At 39.6% G+C, this 20,589-nt stretch overlaps 1 protein-coding gene across 4 annotated transcripts in view; it reads left to right on the top strand.

The window, feature by feature from the left end:
- Positions 1-561: 561 nt before the first annotated feature.
- The window catches only part of LOC310648640 (protein kinase C and casein kinase II substrate protein 3-like), a 57,758-nt gene continuing 37,730 nt past the window's right edge, over positions 562-20,589 (top strand). Inside the window, exons 1-2 of one of the 4 annotated variants that reach the window (XM_083376593.1) lie at positions 562-661; positions 2,152-2,301. In XM_083376593.1, the coding sequence (XP_083232719.1) occupies positions 2,262-2,301 (40 nt within the window). In that variant the 5' untranslated portion in view covers positions 562-661; positions 2,152-2,261. The other 3 variants (XM_083376592.1, XM_083376594.1, XM_083376595.1) reach the window with 3 other exon arrangements.

The raw sequence follows: 20,589 nt of genomic DNA, 5'->3' as shown, positions 1-20,589 counted from the left end.
AAACCAGCATTTACTGTCAGTTTTTGGCAAAAAATGCTCCATAGCAAACAACGGGTTTGCTTAATGAGCCTATACTCTGTTATGTTTGCTTAACAATCACCTCAAAAAAGGTCCTAAGATTGGGTTATGGTGATGTCCTGCTTTACAAACATCATGGTTTACAGCCGTAGTAGGCAGTCCCTGTTAAAAAAAAACAAAAAAACCCTCCCTAAAACCAAAAGAAATATATTCTGTCTTTCACAAACCTCTTCTTCTCTTTGACAATTTAGAGAAATCTTTGGCTTATCTTCCTGCTGATTTTCTGAAAATTCCTAGCATGTTCTTCCTCCAAACGGCTAAAAGATAGATAGTCATTTTTCTCTGTGGTCTTTATACAAGTATATACTCCGGGCAGTTCATGCCCTCAAAATGGCAACACAAGGGACCGAAATCAGATATGCCCCCAAAATAGATGGTTGGTGAATTCCTGACCCTGGAGCTAGGCTAGGCTGTAGAAGCAAATGTAAGGACCTTTCTAGCTGTGTACAGGGAGAGGGAACAGAACAAACAACACCTAAGCTTTGATTTTCTGCTGGACGTCCTAATATAGCAATTCCCACTCGCAGGAGTGGGTTGCAACAGCTGCTAGAGAAGTCACTGCTTTACACCACAGAAGTTGTTGGTAAGAATGCACAGGGAGAGTAAGCTTCTACCGTAAGGACCATTTTGCCAGCCCAGAATGGGTTACCTTAATTTGGAATTTGGAATCTGAGCTTTCATTGATTTAAAAAGAATAAGTGCTTAGTTCTCATAATCATGGAGGCGGGGTGGGGTGAATTGTTGGTATTTGCCAATGGCAGGGCTGTGAATAAGGAAGTCCTTAACTTACAACCATTCACTGAGTGACTGTTCAAAGTTACAATGGCACAAGTGATGACTGATCCTCACATTTAAGGCCATTGCAGCAATGATCACATGATAAAAATGTGGGCGTTTGGCAATCTACATAAACTGTATTGATGATGGCCGGGGGGCAGTGGTGGGATTCAAATATGTGAACAACCGGTTCTCTGTGTGGATGCCACTCCTGTAAGTCTATTCTGGGCCTGGGCAACAAAAAAAATTAGCTACCAGTTCTACCGAACTGGTGCAAACCGGCTGAATCCCACCACTGATTGCAGGGTCCTGGAGTCATCTGATCACCATTTTGCCATCTTCCTAGCCAACTTCTGACAAAGTCAACGGGAGAAGCCTGCTTCGATTATCAGCTGTGTAATTTTTTTAACAACTGCAATGATTTTCTTAAGAACCATGGCAAAGAAGGTTGTTAAAATCAGATGAACTCACTTAACAACCGACTTGCTTATCAATGGAAATTCTGGTCCCAGTTGTGATTATAACTGGTTGCCTTTTTTTTAAAATGGTGCCTTCTGCTTTTTCCATTATTATATGCTACTTGCCAGCCGCTCATAATATATCCCAATGTCCTCATGTTCCTTTAATTCTCACAGTAAACATGCATGCATATGGAACCTACGTTCCATGCACATGCTTCAGACGGGTGAAACTAGAATTTGATATGCTGAAACAAAATAGATCAGCCAGTTTTATTGACAACCCCCAGCATTTTCCTGGCCCTGCACTGATCAGTTACTCTGGTTGTATGTTTTCCATTGTAGTTATTTGTAGCTTTAGGGTGGAGCTTTATACTTTGGGCTCGGTGCCCCCCCCCCACTTCCCTATATATCACATGTGAGTGTGGTGGCTTTCATTTCTAGTGTTCCTAGCAAAAATCAGTCACAGAATCAGAAACTTGTCTATCCTGGTATCTTAGAGAATTTAAGGGGGGGGGGGAAACTAGGATATGCTCCCTTATGTGTGCCCTGTCATTTTCCTGGAATAGAAGAGCTGTTCTCTCCCAGGTTTTTGGAAAAGATCCAGGGGTACAGCTGTGGCAGCTGTCAGGGTGTGGAAGGACTAAGAATCTGCTGGGACAGCACGTAAAGATCAATGCTATGCCTGTCTGGGGCACCGAGTAGGAAAGGTAACTATGCTTCCTCTTAACATGTCCCAGGTCTAGGACTGTGCAATGGCCAGAGCTAGCTAGCATCAGTGGCTCGGTAATAAAGGGTTAACTAGTCCTTTCCCTCCCCCCCCTCCCCACTCCTGAAGTTTGACATTCCCCAGCAAGGAGGAATTTTCCAGGCCTAAATTCATCTCCTACCAGCAACAGCCCTTTTTCCAAGTTTGGAAAATACTGGAAGACTGGAAATTGCAACAGCATGAAAGAGAGAGCAGAATCGAGCAAGGAAGAAGTGAAAGGTAAGTTCAAGTAACTTGAACTTCCTTGGGAAGGCTGTGCAGCATTTTACGAGAGAGAATGCGTATAACTTGGACAATAGGAATGAAATTAGGCTCAAGAGGCCACCCCAGCTATGGCAAGAAAGACAGAGCTGGGAGGGAGAGGAAGAAGAAGCAAAGAGAAACAGGAGAGGAGCAAGCATTGTGTGTGCTGTGTGAAGAGGGACAGCAGAAGGGAAGGAATGCGAGGGTTCGAATCTTTCTTTCATTGTCCATGAATTGGATCACTCCATCAGATCTCCCATTAGGAAAGTGAAAACGATGATCGTACAACTCGCTTCATAGTATTGTAAAAATCAGGATCAGTTAATTCCAAAAAATTGCCGTCATGAACCACAACTACAGTATTTATCCGTGGGACATCATGTTCTTTATACTGTAAAAAAAAGAATTGTTGCGTTTTGCAATTTGGCAATAGCAGAATCTTTTACTGGGCACTGTCGGAATAGGAAGAAGGAAACTAGGATTAAAACATTAATTAGGTCATTAATGACTGGCCACTAGCCAGCTAATCTTAATTTAGCAGTATTTTAAGATGGAGTGGATGATTTACCCTAGACAATTTAGCCGATTTATCTGCATGCACAGGAATACACACACACAGACACACACACACACACACACACACACACACGTATATTTGTGGAATAAATGTCAGAGTATAATCAGCATAAGATTGTTGTATCTGGATAATAGTAAAATAACGGTGCATCACTTTAACAATAAATAGATGATTGACTGATAAGCAATCCGCAAATTGTTAACATATTAGAATTAATATTCTTGAGGAATATATTTCATTGACTTAGTAGTGATTATTTAAGCGATGATTACTTCTAGTTAAAATCACGGCTGAGATTATGTTTATTCAGAGTTGTATTCTGCCATGGTTTTTATTGCCATAATTTTTCATTGTTTTGGTGCCTGCTTTTAATATTACATTACTGCCCGCTCTTAGGGTTTTTAAAAGACCTCTAAATGGACAGTTTTAGCTATCGGGGAAAAACCGCCCCCCCAATGAATGATTGCCTGAAAAGATTAATTGTATAAATGAGTCAGAAAGATACATCTTCAGGATAAAATAGGGTTAGGTAGGAAGATATCTCTCTCTTTGAAAGGAGAAATGGATGCACGGTACAGAAAGTGCATTCATCACAAAACCTTGCAAGGAGGGCAGAGGGGGGGGGGAAGCAGAAAAACTTTATTTAGGGGACCTGATAGCTGATTTAAGGAAGTAGAAGATGAACTATTATTTAATCTTAAAATAGTAAAAGAGAAAAGACAAATAGTAAAAAAGGAAAGTTGTCAGGGATTAGGTGTGGAAGGGGGAGAGATAAAGGGGGAGGATGATCCTAAACTAGAAGGAGGTGCTATGAATTAGTGAGGGTGGCAGGCACGGATGGAGAACTGAGAGGCAAGGAAAAGGAAGAGAAAGAGAGAAAGAAAGAAAGAAAGAAAGAAAGGGGGAAAAGAGAGATGGGGTGAGGGTGGCTGGGAAGAAGAGCGATACAGCTAAGTCCTCCCTGGCACCTGCCCCAGCTTTCTCTCCCCTCCACCATCCCACTGGTGCTAAGCCACCACCATCTGTTGCTTGGAACGGAGCGAGTGGAGGACGGGTACGGGCAGGATGGGGGCTCCTCCAGAAGGTAGGTTTTCCAGCCAGAAGCAACATTGCTCAATGGGCATTTGTAGAAGTGGGGTTGGGGGGGGGGAAGGAAAGGGGTGGGCCCATAAAATGGAAAAGTTGGGATGCACTCGGAGAGTGGCTGGGGGGTGTTCAGCCTTCTTCAAGCATAGGTTGGATTGTAGCCCCTATCGCATCCAGCGGGCCAAGGATGATGGGAATTGTAATCCAGAATATCTGAAGGCCTTTTCCAGGCCAGGGAGAGTCCGTGTCCCTTTCCATGCCTGTGATTGTTAATGCAAAGTAAATGGGGGGGGGAGTTTATAAGGTAGATTTTACTATAAAATGGGGTGCAATTGAAGAGACCTAATTTTACTTTAAGTCAAGGAAGAGGTACTATTTCTCCTTGTTCCCCAAATATTGTCCCCAGTCCTGTATAATAGACCACAGGCTTTTGGGGAACCTATGAACATTGTTTTGAGAGAGATTAAAAAAAAGTTAAGGGGATATCTGTGTCTGTAAACTTGATGGAGGGTAGAGTCCAAAATTCAGCTTTATATTAATTATTCTTACATTGTTTTTGTTTCATTTCCTCTATTAATTTTTTATTGCCTTTCCTCCAAAGAAGTCTGGGTGGTTTCTGTGGTTCTCTCTCCTCTCCATTTTATCTTGACCGCAACCCAATGACAGGAAGAAAAAGCTAAGAGAGAATGCAGCATGGAGGTTTATAAAGCAAGACTGTAATTTGTGGGGCTGATATGGGAGAGAGGGAGAGGGAGAGGGAGAGGGAGAGGGAGAGGGAGAGAGAGAGAGAGAGAGAGAGAGAGAGAGAGAGAGAGAGAGAGAGAGAGATGGCTGTTGTGGTAGCTAGAATGGCTGGGACTGTAGATGACAGTAGGACATTATTTCTCAACCTTAATAGCTTGAAGATGTGTGGACTTCAACTCCCAGCATTCCTTAGCCAGCATGCTGGGGAGTTCTGGGAGTTGAAGTCCACACATCTTCCCAGTGGACAATTCTTAGCACTGCTCGTTAAAAAAAAAGTAAACAAATGAATGGATTTTCAAGGGGTGGGTGGGTAATAAAGGCCCCTTCTAGGGAAGCAGTATAGAGAGGTTGGTGGGTTGTTGCATTTTTTTAAAGCAAGATCTGGTTGTGTAGATTATTTTAGTTTGATTTGGATAAAACCTAGTAAGTCCTGATCATACATTGATGGGGAAAGCTACCCTAATTAATTTTTCTACTTTTTCTACCAAATTTGCTTTCCCCCCCTCCTCTCTCCCCATTCCTGTGCTTTGTATAACACATGTCCTCTTGGTTTATTCATCAAAAGACAGGGAATATCCCACAACCCTAGTCTGTAAGCCAATTTGGGAGCCTTTATTTTTCCCTAATGAACAGGGAAGAAATTAGTAATGATTCATGCCATCTGAAACCAAAAGAGAACTGAAGGAATAAACTTCAACCAGCTTTGAATGACTTGGAACTGAGTGTCACGGACAGTTGAGGGTGCCAGTTCTTTCATTCTGAACCATCGAAGAAAATTTGGGTAGATCTTGGAAAGCCGGCAAGTCAGTTCCTAGAATTTATTTTGCCTCCACCCTGCTGTGGGAAATAAAGAGACAGCCTCCATTTGGCAATTTTGACCAGTTGTTGGTTTTTTTTTAACCCACTTTTTTTTTAGTTGGATGGAGAACTGCAGGCAGTGCAGCCAAATTTGAGAGGCAGAGAGGAACCATTTCCCTCAGAGCAAACCCTGAGCCATCTTTGCAGCCCAGCCCTTGCCAACTGCAGCTGGGAACTGCCTTCTCTTCCCTCTTCTTATTTTCCAGGGTGTTTTTTAAAATATATACAGTGCTTTTTTTGTAAAAGAAAAAGGTGCCAGAACTCAACCCGCCTTGCCTATCCTACAAGGTTCCATCCAAAAAAGGTGCCGGAACTCCGTTCTTTATTTCCTGTTTCGGCCTAACTGAAGGCCATCGACAGGCAGTAGTCACAACAGTGACAGCTCATATTTGTCTAAAAAATCTAAAAATTTACACACACACACACACACACACACACACACACACACATATATATATTTGGCTTGTGGAAAAAGCAATTGGAGCCAAAATAAAATTAAATCGCAGTGCTGGATCTCAGTGGTAGGAGGGGAGTTTAATGTAATCCTAGAGGCTATAATGAATAGAAAATGGAATAAAGGGGCATTCTGTCTACCCCAATAATGGAGCCTGGATGAGGTGGGACGAAATCTCTGAATAATCTCAGAGTTGTTCAGAGCCCTTTAAACTGAGAAATAGCAGTTTAGAAAGGCAAATATACACTTCGTGGCAGGACTGCTAAGTCTTTAACAACGTCTGGCAAACAACAGTTCAACAGATGTAGATTTTGGACACACTAGCAGAGAAGACTGTATCTGCTGATGATATCACATTATTCAGGGAAGTTAAAAAAAACATGGGGGCTGGATAGAGCTCAAAACGAAGAACTCCAGAATGCAGAAATGTGCAAGAGTATGGTAAATGCAATGCAGTGTAACTAAACATAAAATGCTAAGGTGAACAAGAATATAAAGTATAAAACATAAAAATATAAGTTTGATCTAGTAGTTAAGGTGCTGGCCAAGAAACCAGGAAATTATGAATTCTGGTCCTTCCTGAGGCATAAAAGCCAGCTGGGTGACTTTGCACCAGTCACTCACTCTCAGCCCATCCCACCTCACAGGGTTGTTGTGGGGAAAATGGGAAGAGGAAAGAGTATTATGTATGTTTGCTGCCTTGAGTTATTTATAAAAATAATAAAGGGATAAAAATCTAACGAATAATGAATTTCTCTAGAATATTTGTGACGCTGAGAGATTCTTGGGGAACTTGATAGGATCATTAAATTCCGACTGTTGAAATACTGTATGCCTCCCTCCCACCTTCCGATGTGACTCTTGGTAGATATGAGATTACAATTCAGGGGTGCCACTTTAAACAAGGCTGCTGAATTGCATTAGAAAATCTCTATCTCCCACCTAGCATTTCTCATTTTGGTGACAAAACATTATTAACCACATTGATTGAAGACTCCTAAGAGGTCTGGGCATCTAAAGGGCTGCAGTTTCCAAAGCAGCTCTGATTGTAATTTAAAAATGGTATTGTGAACTAGAAAAAAAGGAAAATTAGAAGAAATGACATTAATTGTTCTTGGAGGAAATGTTACAATGCTTGGGCTTTTTTTTGCTTAAGAGAAAATAGGAAAAGGGGGCATGATATATAATAATATCTCAATTTCACAGACACCACCACCCATTTAACAGATTCTGGATGCAATATGCCAATTTTTTATAGGATTTGTGCAAAGCCTGAAAATGGGTTAATTGAATAAACTATATTTTTCTGGGTTTGCAAAATATACAGTACCATCAACTAACCACAGAATCTAGGTTGGACATTAGGCTGCAATGCAGTTGATTAAACTGTGGCTTCATATATTGTATAAACCAGGATTTGTTATGGAGTTTCCTATGATTCAGGAGCTTGCAGAAGAAAGAATTTAAGAGTCCCATACAGAGAGCACATGGAAGGGGATATAGAATAGATCCTGTATGAAGTTGCCTGTGGAGAACTAGGGGAGAAATATCTGTATAATACACCATAGACAGTAGCTAGACCAGGGGTCAGCAACCTGAAACAGTGAAAGAGCCACTCGGAACCGGTTCCCTCACTGGGAGCTACAAAAAATGTGTGCGCATGCGCGTACATGTGCGCATGCACAGAACAGGGTTTGACTGAGGAGTGGAGACAAGGCGAGATATGCACCTACCCTGCATATTTGAATTGATTGGTTGAACTTTTTTAGTCCCATTTTTTTTTTGGACTGCACATGGCAGAGGACTGGGAGCCGCAGGAGACAGCTGAAAGAGCTGCATGCGGCTCCGGAGCCGCGGGTTGCAGACCTGTGAGCTAGACTATACATATTAGGTATTTTGGTAAACTATATAACTTGTTGGGTTTTGATTCAACATTAAGCTACCAGATCTGAGCTGTAAACTCCAAATGACCACCAAATGGCAGCAGATGTTTCTTTAAAGCCCAGATCCAGTAACCCAACTGAGCAAGAAAGCAGAGTTAAAACCATCATTATTGTCGGCTTACTGAATGAAACTCTGCTTCTATCTATGTGATGGCTTAGAGATACTTGCTTAGTACGTAGACCCTGTCTCCCTTCTATGTTTTTGAGCTCCATTAAAAAAAACCTCTACCAAATTATAAAGAAAAGAGCTGCTAAAACAGTAGAAAAAACAAACCACGGTTGCTTTGCTCTACTCACCTGTGAGACTGATTTACCTTATTTCTGGTTTGTTTACAACTGTAATTAAAATATAGCCTTCATCTTCAAACTTGAATGCTCTGTAAATACTTGGGCAGAAGAGAGAAGAATGAGGGGTTCTGCCTGAATGCAAAGCTAGGATTCACACCTCAACTTCATCATATGACTTACTACAGCAGTGGGAATGCCACACCTGTGTACCTTCTTCCTTATGGGCTGCAGTGGATCCCCCACTGTGTGCAGAGCAAAAGTTTCCTTTCCATGCACCAGGCAATGATCTTTCAGGACAAAAATATTCCTGCATCTTTGGCCAACAGAAGACACTGGCACAATATTGCCTGGTCTTTCACAACACAGAAGTTTTCAGCTGGGACTCCCTTGCAGATAGCTCCCTCATGCCCCACCTCTTTATTCAAAGTGTTTCAAGAAGCCTCAAATGATATTTGAGCTTCCACGGTAATGATTCTTAGTTTTCCTAACACTGCTTCCTTTGTTCCTGGAAGGAGAAATTCCAGTGAAGAAGGAAATGAAATGGCAACACCACCATCATTATTTTCCCCCTTTGATCAGGAGTTCTTCATCTGGATTCTTTATCCCCACAGTGAGGCAGTGGAAAATGAATGTTGGAACAATATTTGACTTTATTAGATATGGTGGAACGAGGACTAGGTAGGAGATGCATACAGCAGTTACATTTTGAAGTCTGGTTGTCTGCACATTTGCTAACTATGTGGGACCGTTTATTGGATCTGCAACCTATTGGAATTCTGTATAAGTAAAGTAAGAATGAACAATGTGCTTCTGTTTTCCTGTGCGTGAAGAAAATTTAACGTTGTGATGTACTGATGTTGTGCCAGAGGCCCACTTCCCTGCTTCTGTTTGTCAGCATTCCTTACTATTTGTGTAGTCCACGTGTACCAGGACGGAGAAATTGTGCCAGGGCCCCTGCACATTAAAGGTAGTCCTCGACTTACGACTCTGATGAACCTGGCCAACTATGGTCGTAAGTTCTGATAGTTGTAAAACAGGTCATGTGACCAACCTGATTTCGTAATCTTTTTTGTGGCCCTCATATAAAGCAAACACCACCGTTTTTAAGCAAACGCTGCAGTCATTAAGCAAACCCATTGTTCGCTATGGGGGCGTTTTTGCCGGAGACTGGACGTAAATGCTGGTTTTCAACAAAAACTTCATAAATTGCAGTCACATACAACAGCCGTCAATGAGGACCAGTTGCCCAGTGCCCAAAATGCAGTCACATGACCACTGGTGGGGAGCCTCCAGCCATCAGAACCTCAGAACCAGATCCTACGTACCTATTGGGGTGGGGTCCGTTGTCACTTTCAACAGTTGCTAAGCGAATGATTGAAAGTTGAAGACTACCTGAATTGCCTCTGTTGCGGTTGTTCTTTTAAACTTTTTAAATTGGGGGCTTGCTAGAGAGTTACATGGATAGGGCCACTGTTGACAGTGGGACTACTTCCCCTTTCCCATAGATGTGAAAGGAAGAGAGAAATTTTTCAACTGGAAGTGGAGGCGGAATAAAGTTATACAACAGTTGTGTCTGTGAGTTGCAAATGCATAGCAGGTAGCTGAAGTGTGTTCCTCCTCCATTGCTCTGCTGGCCTAGCCTTGCCAACCACATGGGAATATGGCATCTATCATGACAGCACATCTCTCTCTCTCATTCTGCTGACCATGAACTTATGCTTAAACCCATCACTCCTTAGCTGGCTGATCTCTTGACATTTTTGAGCCTTTTTAAAATCCCAAATACTTTTCAAGTTAACATGCAGGATTTGCTATTTATTTATTTATTTTGAAAGATGCATGCAGCTTATGACCAAATTTGGTTTTAGCCAAGGGGAAGGTTACAAAATTGACTTAATAGGAGAAGAATTTATATCTTAACGTCCCTAAATAATTTCTTAGGACGGGTTTCAAATATATTAACACAGAGTGGTAATTCTATGCATATTTTGGGGGTCTAAAACGAAAAGTATCAAAGGAATGATGGGTGCCCACCTATATTGTGCTAGGTACACAATGTATGTGGACAGTGACTGGATGTACACACTGTTGTTTGAATGTTAGGGGTTCATTTCACCATAGTTGGTTGAACAAACAATAGGTAGTTATGTTTACATAATATACTAACACATATTACGTAAAAAAACAAACTAGGTTCCCATCCTTCCTCAGTCACCATTTTTTAAGCATAAAAATACATTCATTCAATTCAAGGTTAAAGAAATCAGGATTTATAGGATTAGAAATATAATCATCACTAGAAACCACTAATGTCGAATATATTTTGCAAAAAATATGATAGCAAGTTCCAACTGCTTTGGTTAAATTTAGTTATGCCTTCATAAATTTACAAGAATATTATAACCTTGAAGAACATTCAAAGAATAATGCAGAGGAACTTCATTTAAAAACATACTAAAACATTAAGCATAACAGGCTCTTTTGAGAGTTACAAAAATTGCAGGAGGGGGATTTGAGCTTTGAATGTGATAAAATTTCTTGATGAACTTGTTGTGTATGGGTTTGGGGTAAACTAACTCTCTGTGCCATAAAACTGGTTTAGAATCAGTTTTGGTATACTTTTGCAACTACTATAAAGATAATCCACATAACAGCACTATAATCTACTAAATTTAATTAGATAAATTCTACCTTTCTAGACTGTCTTAATGATATTGTAAGGTTTTTCAAAAGTGCCATTGCTTCCTTCGTAGGAGAGAGAGAGGGGGGGGCAAGCTGGCTTGCTGCCTAAAGTGGGACTAGAATTCCCAGTCTCCCGGTTTCTAACCAGATGCCTTAACCACTACAGCAAATTAGTTCTCTAATTATCTTTGATGCAAGTAGCCAATTACAATATTTGAAGAGATCATGAAAGTTACCAAACAATACTGGACAATTTATTAGATTCGTATCCCTCTTTTAATTTAGGAGTTCAAGATCATCCTACTGATCCTTTCTCCTATCTGTCCCCACAAACACAACCCTGTGTGGTAGATCGGGTTGAGAGAGCGACTAGGTGAAAATGAGTCCTTGCCCCTAATCTAGATCTTCAACTCTATACGATCCTGACTTATATTGTATTTGTTGGTTTGTGGTCCTTTTTTAAAAAGGAGAAACACCAATGCAAAAATTTAAAAATATTCATTTTCTGTTTTTAATTGCTACGTTTGCCATCAGAAATTACTAGAAAATGATAATGCATCTTGCTTTGGATTGGTAATATTTAAAATACAGCTATTTCCTTTGGCTGAAAAATTATCAAGACAGCAAAGAATTATTCAAAACCTAGTTTAATTTCTTGGCCTTTTAGCTGTATTTTCTTTAAATATTATCTTCACCTGTACAAACATCTTTCCGGAAAAATACATTGAATATGGATCTTCAAAATATTTGTGCTTTTCCCTAAGACCACGTACATATTATACAAATGATAAGTTATAATGGTCACGTTTGCACAGCACACTATGGCATAAACCATGATTTGCAAACAGCAGAGCTGCTAAATCACTAAACTGAGACAACCACTTTGTGGTTTTATGTCACTCACTTGTCTGTATGGGCTTCAGGGGAGTTCACAGGCCAATTGTGCAGTATTCATACCTTGGGAGTTGTCCTCATGATAAACAAGATAGCAATTGCAGGCCAGACCACGGAAGCAGTCCATATCTAATCCCAGGATTTAAGAGAAGTCAGGTGCCAAGCATGGAACAATCTGCAACCGGTAATAACCACAGTCCATGTAGAAACGAAGGTTCTGCTTTCAGAGAAAAATAGCAATTTTCCAGTATTTGTTTCCACTTTTGTCCCATTTGGTTGCATAGTCTTATCTAATTGAAACATACCCCATTACAGGACAAAACTGTTTTCTTGTTCTTGCAGTTCTAGCAGATTTACTATTTCTAGGTCTCCCAAGTGAAGGGAAAGGAATACCAATTTCTGACACTTCTCTTGCTTAAATTAAGCCTGAAATTGAAAGAATGGGGTGGAAGCAGGGTGGGGCATGGAAAACATGTCAGTGGCATGCTGACAGCTGCATAGCGGAAGATAAACAACAAAAATGTGGGATAATGGGCTAATTGCTAGGAAGCCCCAGAGTCCTTCGGGAGATAGGGCGGCATATAAGTCCCAAAAATAAATAAACAAATAAAAATAAATAACGCTCCCATCACTCAGAAATAATTAGATGGACTTAAATGAAGGGTGGGCAACTTGGCCGGTCTATCAGCTGAAGTTCAAAATTCCTATCCCTTCTTTGAAGTCTGCTGGTTGGGAAAGATTATAAGTGTCAAAGCAAATATTGGGCATCAGGAGAAAAAAAATGAAAACACCCGTTTCCCCCCCAATTCTGACACTGATGCCAGTCCACTTCCTCACAGTTCTTGCAGCTGAATTTCCTCTATGGATAGGCTACCAGATATAAAGATAATTCAAGAATTATCACAAAGATGAAGTTCCAACTATGAGATCATATGGTCAATATGATCTGCCCTATCATTGAGCTGCACCCCCCCCATTTAAAAGAGCCCCAGATATTAGCATCTATGACAACTTGCCATAGGACAACTCGCTGTGGGACAAGAGTTACACTAATATCAAAGGAATGGTAGAATAGAATCATTAAAGAAAGGATGAAAAAAAGGAGGGACAGAATAAAATGTGAATGACAGAATTTTTTTTAAAAAATTATTTTAAATAATTAAATTGAATTGTTAAATTTTCCCACAGCAAGTTGCCCCATGGAGAGAGTTGGCCACACTGAGTTAGCTGTGGCGAGTTGTCTCATTCTGCAGATATGGAGGAACACAACTCCATTGACCATGCTGGTTTGGAATTCTGCTAGCTGAAATTTAATACATCTGCAGAAAACCAGGATTGAAAAAAACTATCCTAGAACAAAAAAACCCAAAGAACATACGATGACTTTTCTCTAGTAATCACAGCTGCAAAATTCCAGGTAGCTAATGTCTCTAGTATCTATGGAGATTCTCAGTCATCTGGGTCCTAGCTATCTCAAAGGTGCTTTTTCAAAAGGCAACTGGACTGTTTTTTCTTTGAAGAAGAAGACATTTTGCTTCTCATTCAAGAAACTTCATCTTGGATGAGAAATGAATCCTCCTCCTCCTCCTCCTCCTCCTCCTCCTCCTCCTCCTCCTCCTCCTCCTCCTCCTCCTCCTCCTCCTCCTCCTCCTCCTCCTCCTCCTCCTCCTCCTCCTCCTCCAGGAAAAAGCAGTCCAGTTGCCTTGAAAAGCACTTTTGAGTGTCTCTGGTAGTTCCTGATAGCTATTGTGTAGTGACCACTAGCACTTTAGATAGATGCAGAAAACCAGTTCATTCTTCCCCCTGACTCCTAGAAAATTGCACTAACCTGGTTCACTCCTTTTGCTAACCCAGGGTTTGTTTGGTGGGTTTTTTCCCAATTAATCACAATTGGTAGGTTTAGAGCAGGGGTCAGCAACCTGGAACAGTGAAAGAGCCACTCGGAACCGGTTCCCTCACAAAAGGAAAAACTGGGAGCTGCAAAAAATGTGTGCACATGCGCATACATGCGCGCATGCGCAGAACAGGGTTTGACTGAAGAGTGGAGCCAAGGTGAGATATGCACCTGCCCAGCATATTTGAATTGATTGGTTGAACTTTTTTGGTTCTACTTTTTTTTTTTTGGACTGCATATGGCAGAGGACTGGGAGCCGCAGGAGATGGCTGAAAGAGCCGCATGCGGCACAGTCAGGGCTTTTTTTCTCATAGAATGCTCAGAACGGAGTTCCGGCACCTTTTTTGGATGGAACCTTGTAGGGTAGGCAAGGCAGGTTGTATGACACCTTTTTCTTTTACAAAAAAAGCACTGGGCACAGTAAACCCCAAATCAAACCAAGGTTTAAATGCAGCATAAGAATCCAGGAAATGCTGACTTTTACATTTCGAAAAATAAGAACGTGCGCTCCTGATTTGTTATTTGAGATTAAAGTCACTTTCAAAGAAGGAATAGCTTTCAGACATTCGGAAAATCCAGTTGTCTACAGCACATTTCATTGTACGGAGCTGAACAGATTCTGATTTTGCTCTTTGCATCCTTGCTTGGACAATGCTACTGCTGCGCTCTTCTCTGCAATATGCCTTTTATTTTCCAGCCCGCAGTCCCAGTTAACTGCAAACACATGTTCTCCCATCTGCAGCCTTTCCCATCCCACATTCCTCTTTGTCAAATGGCTTTTCCATCCAGTGTTCAATGGATCAGTCCATTTTCAAGCCATGCTGTCCAAAATCCCTTGGCAGGCTGGCTGAATGTTCAGGGAGAGGAATGGTGGGGGATGAGAAGGAGAAGCACAAACACAGCCAAGGAAAGAAAACGAAAACCCACAATTGGGGAATACTTTTATTTGGGCCAACCAAGTACAATTATGGGCAGGTTTATATGGTTTTCAGATCTCTTCATCTGATAAAGATCTTAAATAAAGCAAGGAGAGTGAAAAGGCTACATACAAATCCTGCAGTGTGCATGGTTAAAGACTTATGGTGGAGGAAAGGGAAAAAACAGACTTCAGTCTATTACCTTGGGGTGGATCTCTAAATCCTCAAAGATTATGCCAAAAATTACTGTAGTGAAATGACTTTTTGGCAGCAAATTAAATGGAAGAGATGCATTCTAGCCCCAAGCAGTTCAATATTACTTTAGAACAGGGGTCTTCAAACTTGGCCCTTTTATGATTTGTGGACTTCAACTCCCAGAATTCCTCTGCCAATTTGCCTGGCTGAGGAATTCTGGGAGTTGAAGTTCACAAGTCATAAAAGGGCCAAGTTTGAAGACCCCTGCTTTAGAAGTTAAAAAAAGTTCTCTTTCTAAATATGTTAGATTTCAACATTTTGGAAATAGCAATATAGTACATCTGGAAGGGACCAGGGTGAAGAAGGCAGTTGCATTAGAAGTCATTTGTTTGGATACACAAATTGAAAAATGCAATACTTAATCTGAACTATCTCCAACTTTAGAGTACGATCCAGTACATACTGCTGAATCATCAATCAGTGGTTTATTTGGTTTTGGCTTACCATGTTATGTGGACTCATCCAAAATGGGTTTTAAATCATAGTTGACGGTGTAGTGTTATAGGTACTCAGCCAGTCAGAGTTTAATCAATAAGCCATTGTTTAAAAATCACTCAGATCAAGGTAGGGAAATGGATATGGTTATTGAACAAGATTGTGCACTAGAAGTGCATAGTCAGAGGCCCAGGGATCAGAAATAGCCCTCAGGTGCCTTGGGCAAGACCATCAGACAGCTCTAATAGTTATTACAAAAATTATATATTTTTTAATATAATGAAATATGCAACAACTGAGTTTCATGATAATTAAATATAAATTAAATTTGATTACACCAGATTTAATTGTTCTGTAGGTTCCAACACACCACTTAAAGGTGAAGTGTGGCAGAAAAAGTGAGACATTCCTGTACCAAAATTCTAACAATAGGTTCCTTTCCTCTAGCAGAATAGTGATATATACATTTTCGATCTATGGCAGTTCTTGGTAAAGGACATCAGGTAGCAAGTATCCCTATATAAAATATCTCAAAAGTTGTATACAGTCCAATTGAGTAATTACACCCAATGGTTTTTGAAGTTCTGTTCCCTTCTTCGTCCTAAGAGTTTATTTTTGGAATGGTGGTTGTATTATGATTTTCATCCCTATATTATAATTTTCGTCCCTATATGTAATATGCTTATTCTGGCAAAATGCAACAGCAATGCTTTTTTTTTAAAGCCTGGTCCATAACAAATTTTACTTGATAAGTGGGATTCCTACATTTCCTGAAAGGTTTCAAAGAAAGGAAAATCAATCATTAAAATATGTCACATCAACAATATGTATGTCTATAATTCTTTTGCCAATCTTTAGGTTAACTATAAATTGTCAGGATTAGCTAAACTGACAGTGGATAATTAAGCTTAGAATGTTGTACAATGCCTAGGAAAAGATCTGAAACATTTCAGACCAGAAGTCTATCTCAGGGGTCCCCAACCCCCAGTCCATGGACCAGCATGCCAGAAACCGGGCTGCACAAACAAGCAAAGCCCCACCCACAAGATGCAGGCAGCACACAAAACCACACCCCCTCCGGTCCATGGAAAAACCTCTCTCCACAGAACCGGTCCCTGGTGCCCAAAAGGTTGGGGGCCACTAGTCTATCTAATCAAGCATATTCAGATGCTTCTACACAGTCAGTAATTAAGGCTATACCTCTTGAGTTTTAGTATATACAATTTATCTATTGTAGAATAAATTTGGAAAGTTTTGGCTTCACTTCAATCTCCTGATCTTCAAAGGCCACAGGAGAGAGTTTAGCAATGCTACAAATAGGATATTTTTTGGTGTGGGAGGAATGCAGTTCGCTGCACAATGCCCACCCCTAAGTTGTAATTCATGTATTGTGTGAACTTAGTAAATGTTTATTCAATTAACTGTGGTTATGCAGATCATGGATTAACACCGTGATCTTATACTCAGCACCATTCACTTTGTTAAAAAAAAATGCTAAATTAATTTAAAGAAAAGTGTAGATACCTATAACAGTCATAGCAAAAATATAATGTATAATTAATAATTATAATAATAGGAAGGGAATGGGTTTGGCAAATTACTAATAGAACAACTCTAATATTTAGCCATATTTTCTGAAAGTTTTCTTCTTTGCCCCCTTGTAAAAGAAAATATTCAAATACTGACAACACAATTGCTAAAATAGGGTGCAGATACCTACTTCTAGTGATGTATATCTTTGTATATTAATTGATTCCAAATATAGGAATCAATATCTCAAAATAACGTGATTTAATAACACAGTAATCAGTCCATACTTACAGTAACAGTCCTGTTGATTTCAGCCCTGTATGTGACATTAGCAGAACAAGATCAAACCATATATGTTAATGTTTCATATCCTGTGTGTCTCTCCAATTACAGTCAAAATCAATCCTTATTAAACATTCCCTGAAGTGTCCAATATATGCCTAATTTTAAATTGAGGAAACATTCTGATCCTAAAATGAGATGAATACCTTCAGTGCTTAATCAACTGAAAGACTGACACTTCCTCCACTCCATCTTAAGACTTTGACCAAACAACTGCCATTACGATGCTAGCACGGTACATTCAAACCTGTTATTCCAGAGGTGACATGTATGACTAATATGCATTTTATTTGTTTCTATAAAAAAATGATTGGAGCCAAGCTACAGTTAATTCCTCCCATGAAACTCCAGATGCAGCAACAGCATCTGGACTAACTAAACAATCAGTAAACCCTTGAATCAACTGCCAAAAAACACTCAGAAATAAATTAAAGTCATTTTTAATGCTACAAAAAAAGCAGCTTCATCAGAACAGAGTTGATCCAAAATTGCAGTATTTGAGAGATGCAATTTAGATGCTAATTTTAAGCTCAGATTACCCTAGTATCCCTTTGCCATTATTTTCCATATATGGCTTGAAGCTTTGAGTTCAGCTAATCATCATCATTCTGAAAGAGAATTTTCATTGGTTATCCTTTACTTTTCCTCCTGCCCCAGATATAGCCATAAACTAAAAGGGTTCTTTTTTTTCCCTGGATGATTAAAGCTTGGAAAGAAAAAGTGATCTCCAAAAGTCCAGGGAGAATCTTTGTTGAAATTCAGGGTGGGATCTGGACTGCAGTCAGCCATGATAGGCATTGGGTTGCCAATTGCCACAACACTTTATTTTTAATACATCATATAAAGCTCCCTTTTTCTGAGCTGTGCAATCCTAAATTGTTTGATCTGACTGGCCCGGTTCTAAGTAAATATGGTCTTGTTACTTGGAGACTGAACCCAGAACATCTGCATCACAAATATGGGCTTGTTCTCTTCAAGGATTCCTACTCTAAACACAAAAATGTTTCAGTTCTTAGAACATGGTCAATCTTCAAGTATAAATATGAGGTTTTCTTGGAGGGTGGGTGGGGGAGAACAACTCTGTATTCAAAGAACTCTGATATGGAAACAGCCTTTTAGTGAAAATTAGCTGTTTTTGTATCCAGAACAGCAGCCCAACTTTTTGGATCGGCAAGTTAATAGCTGAACTTAGACTCTTGAAGGATCCTTCAATTGACTGCTAATAAAATGGATCTATTTACAATGGGATCACTCATGGCAAAAAAAGAGAGCACAGATGCATCTTGAAGACAAGCATGGAAAGTGACACCAAAATCAATATAGCAATTGAAAAAAAGATGTGGACTGTTATTCAGGGTTTCTTATAAAAACTCATCAAATACTCTAGGGGCACTGTTGAGCTATATGTAAGTACTTTTTAGAAATATACAATTTCTAAAAGAGCCACCTATATACTTCTGAAAAGAGAATGCTGAAATAATGCATGTCATATGATGTTAATTTTTACAGTTGGGATAAGCAACTTCTAAAAGATCAGAAGATAATATATGGAGAAAGATATACTGCTCAAAATAAATAAATAAAGGGAACACTTAAACAACACAATGTACTGTATTTAATAGTAGGATGTCTTATCTTGTGTTCCCTTTATTTTTTTGAGCAGTATAATTTCCTAAGATTCGCTGTAGACCTTTTGTCATTTGCTCAAGGGAGATGACCTGAGAACTAAACATATGAAGGGTAGATCCTCAAATTGTCAAAAGCGAGCAGGCAGCTCCCAAGGGTTTTATCTATTGCTTTATGAGGTCCAAGATTGAGGATGACTGAATTGAATTCAAATACGTAGCTATGGATTTAATTAAAAGCTCTACTACATTTCTTCTACAGTTTGCTTATTCTGAATCTTCTATGCTGTTAATGCATTGATTTTTATGTGATCTACTTGGTTTGAATCTTTCTTGTAATTAGAGTTGCAAAAAAAGTGCTTATGACAAGTGTGCGTATATGTGCTGATGTGTTTTCTTACTCCGTTTGTTGAAATCTGATCAATAGAGTCATTTATTTCATAGATTCTACCTCATCTCATATGAGGAAAGTGTCTATCCACATGAGACAAGCTAAGGAACTTGGGCAAAAAAACCCCAGCTTTTCCAATTAGAGGTGTCAATATGAATAAAGTTGTTCTAACTCAATGTAAGGCACTTGTGAACATTCCAGAGCAAATACTTGCAGTTTTCTGCTTTCAGAGGGATTGATTGATTTAGTAATTATCCTGAATCCCAGCAGATTATGTGTGTGTGTGTGTATCTGTGTTTATATGTGTGTGTGTGTGTGTGTATACACACACATACATACATACATACATTTATACACACACACACACACACTGTAATAGGTCCAGGAATATGACTCTCCTGCCAGATCTAACAGGATGGATAGACACCACTGAGGAGAGATGGTCCTGGAAATGGGTTGTTGTAAGGGTTTTCAGAGTCCTTTCCGAAAGATCTGCTAAAAAAGAAACTAGCTTGGCAGCTTCCTGTCATTTGAACTGAACACATTTGGAAGAGAGAAGCATGTGAAAACTGTAATGGAAGCCCTAAAAACCTATCATAATTTTAAATTCAAAGAACTTCATTCTCATCAACTCCCCCAGGACAAGAGGGAAATCAATGTGTATAACAAAGCACTTTCCACTTTCTATAAACTTATCTCGGGAGACTTCCACTTCCAAAAAAGGAGTATCTCCATTTACCAAAAATTTGCCTGAGAGACAGGAAGCTGTTTTACAACTGGGGCTGTTCTATGTTAACACAACCCTCGTAGATTGGCCAGCCAAAGTGATAGCCAAAGCAGCATTCATCTTGGTTAAGGTTTAGTCTTAGCTTGGTTAGTTTATTATTCAGATATTTTTTTATACAAACGAATCCAAGGAAAAGAAATGAAATTATATTTTATAAATGCAGGATCTGGGTGTCCTACCCAGTGCTTTGGTTTATGAAAAAACTCTTGGAACTCTGACAGAAAAGAAGGATTATTTTTTTAAAAAAATCACGCTTTACTTGAAAACGTTGCATGTAGATTAAATGGTATATAAATGGTATACCTGCCATTAGCTGACTTATATTCAAATCAAAAAGATCTATTTATTTATGCAGGGAGCACATTCCCTCCCTACATCTTTTAAAAGTTCAGGGTTTCCAAAGAACTCTGGACAAGTAAAGATGAAATATGCATATAACTTAAGGATGATAAGTGTTTAGTTCTTCAGAGTAGTCCAGACAAGAAGCACAATCACGAGAACTAACCGTGTCTTTATTTTAATTTAATTTTAATTTAATTTAATTTAATTTAATTTAATAACA

This window comes from Vipera ursinii, assembly GCF_947247035.1.
Source record: "Vipera ursinii genome assembly, chromosome: Z".
In the NCBI taxonomy this organism is placed as follows: domain Eukaryota; kingdom Metazoa; phylum Chordata; class Lepidosauria; order Squamata; family Viperidae; genus Vipera; species Vipera ursinii.
This window is presented reverse-complemented; position numbering and strand designations above follow the sequence as displayed.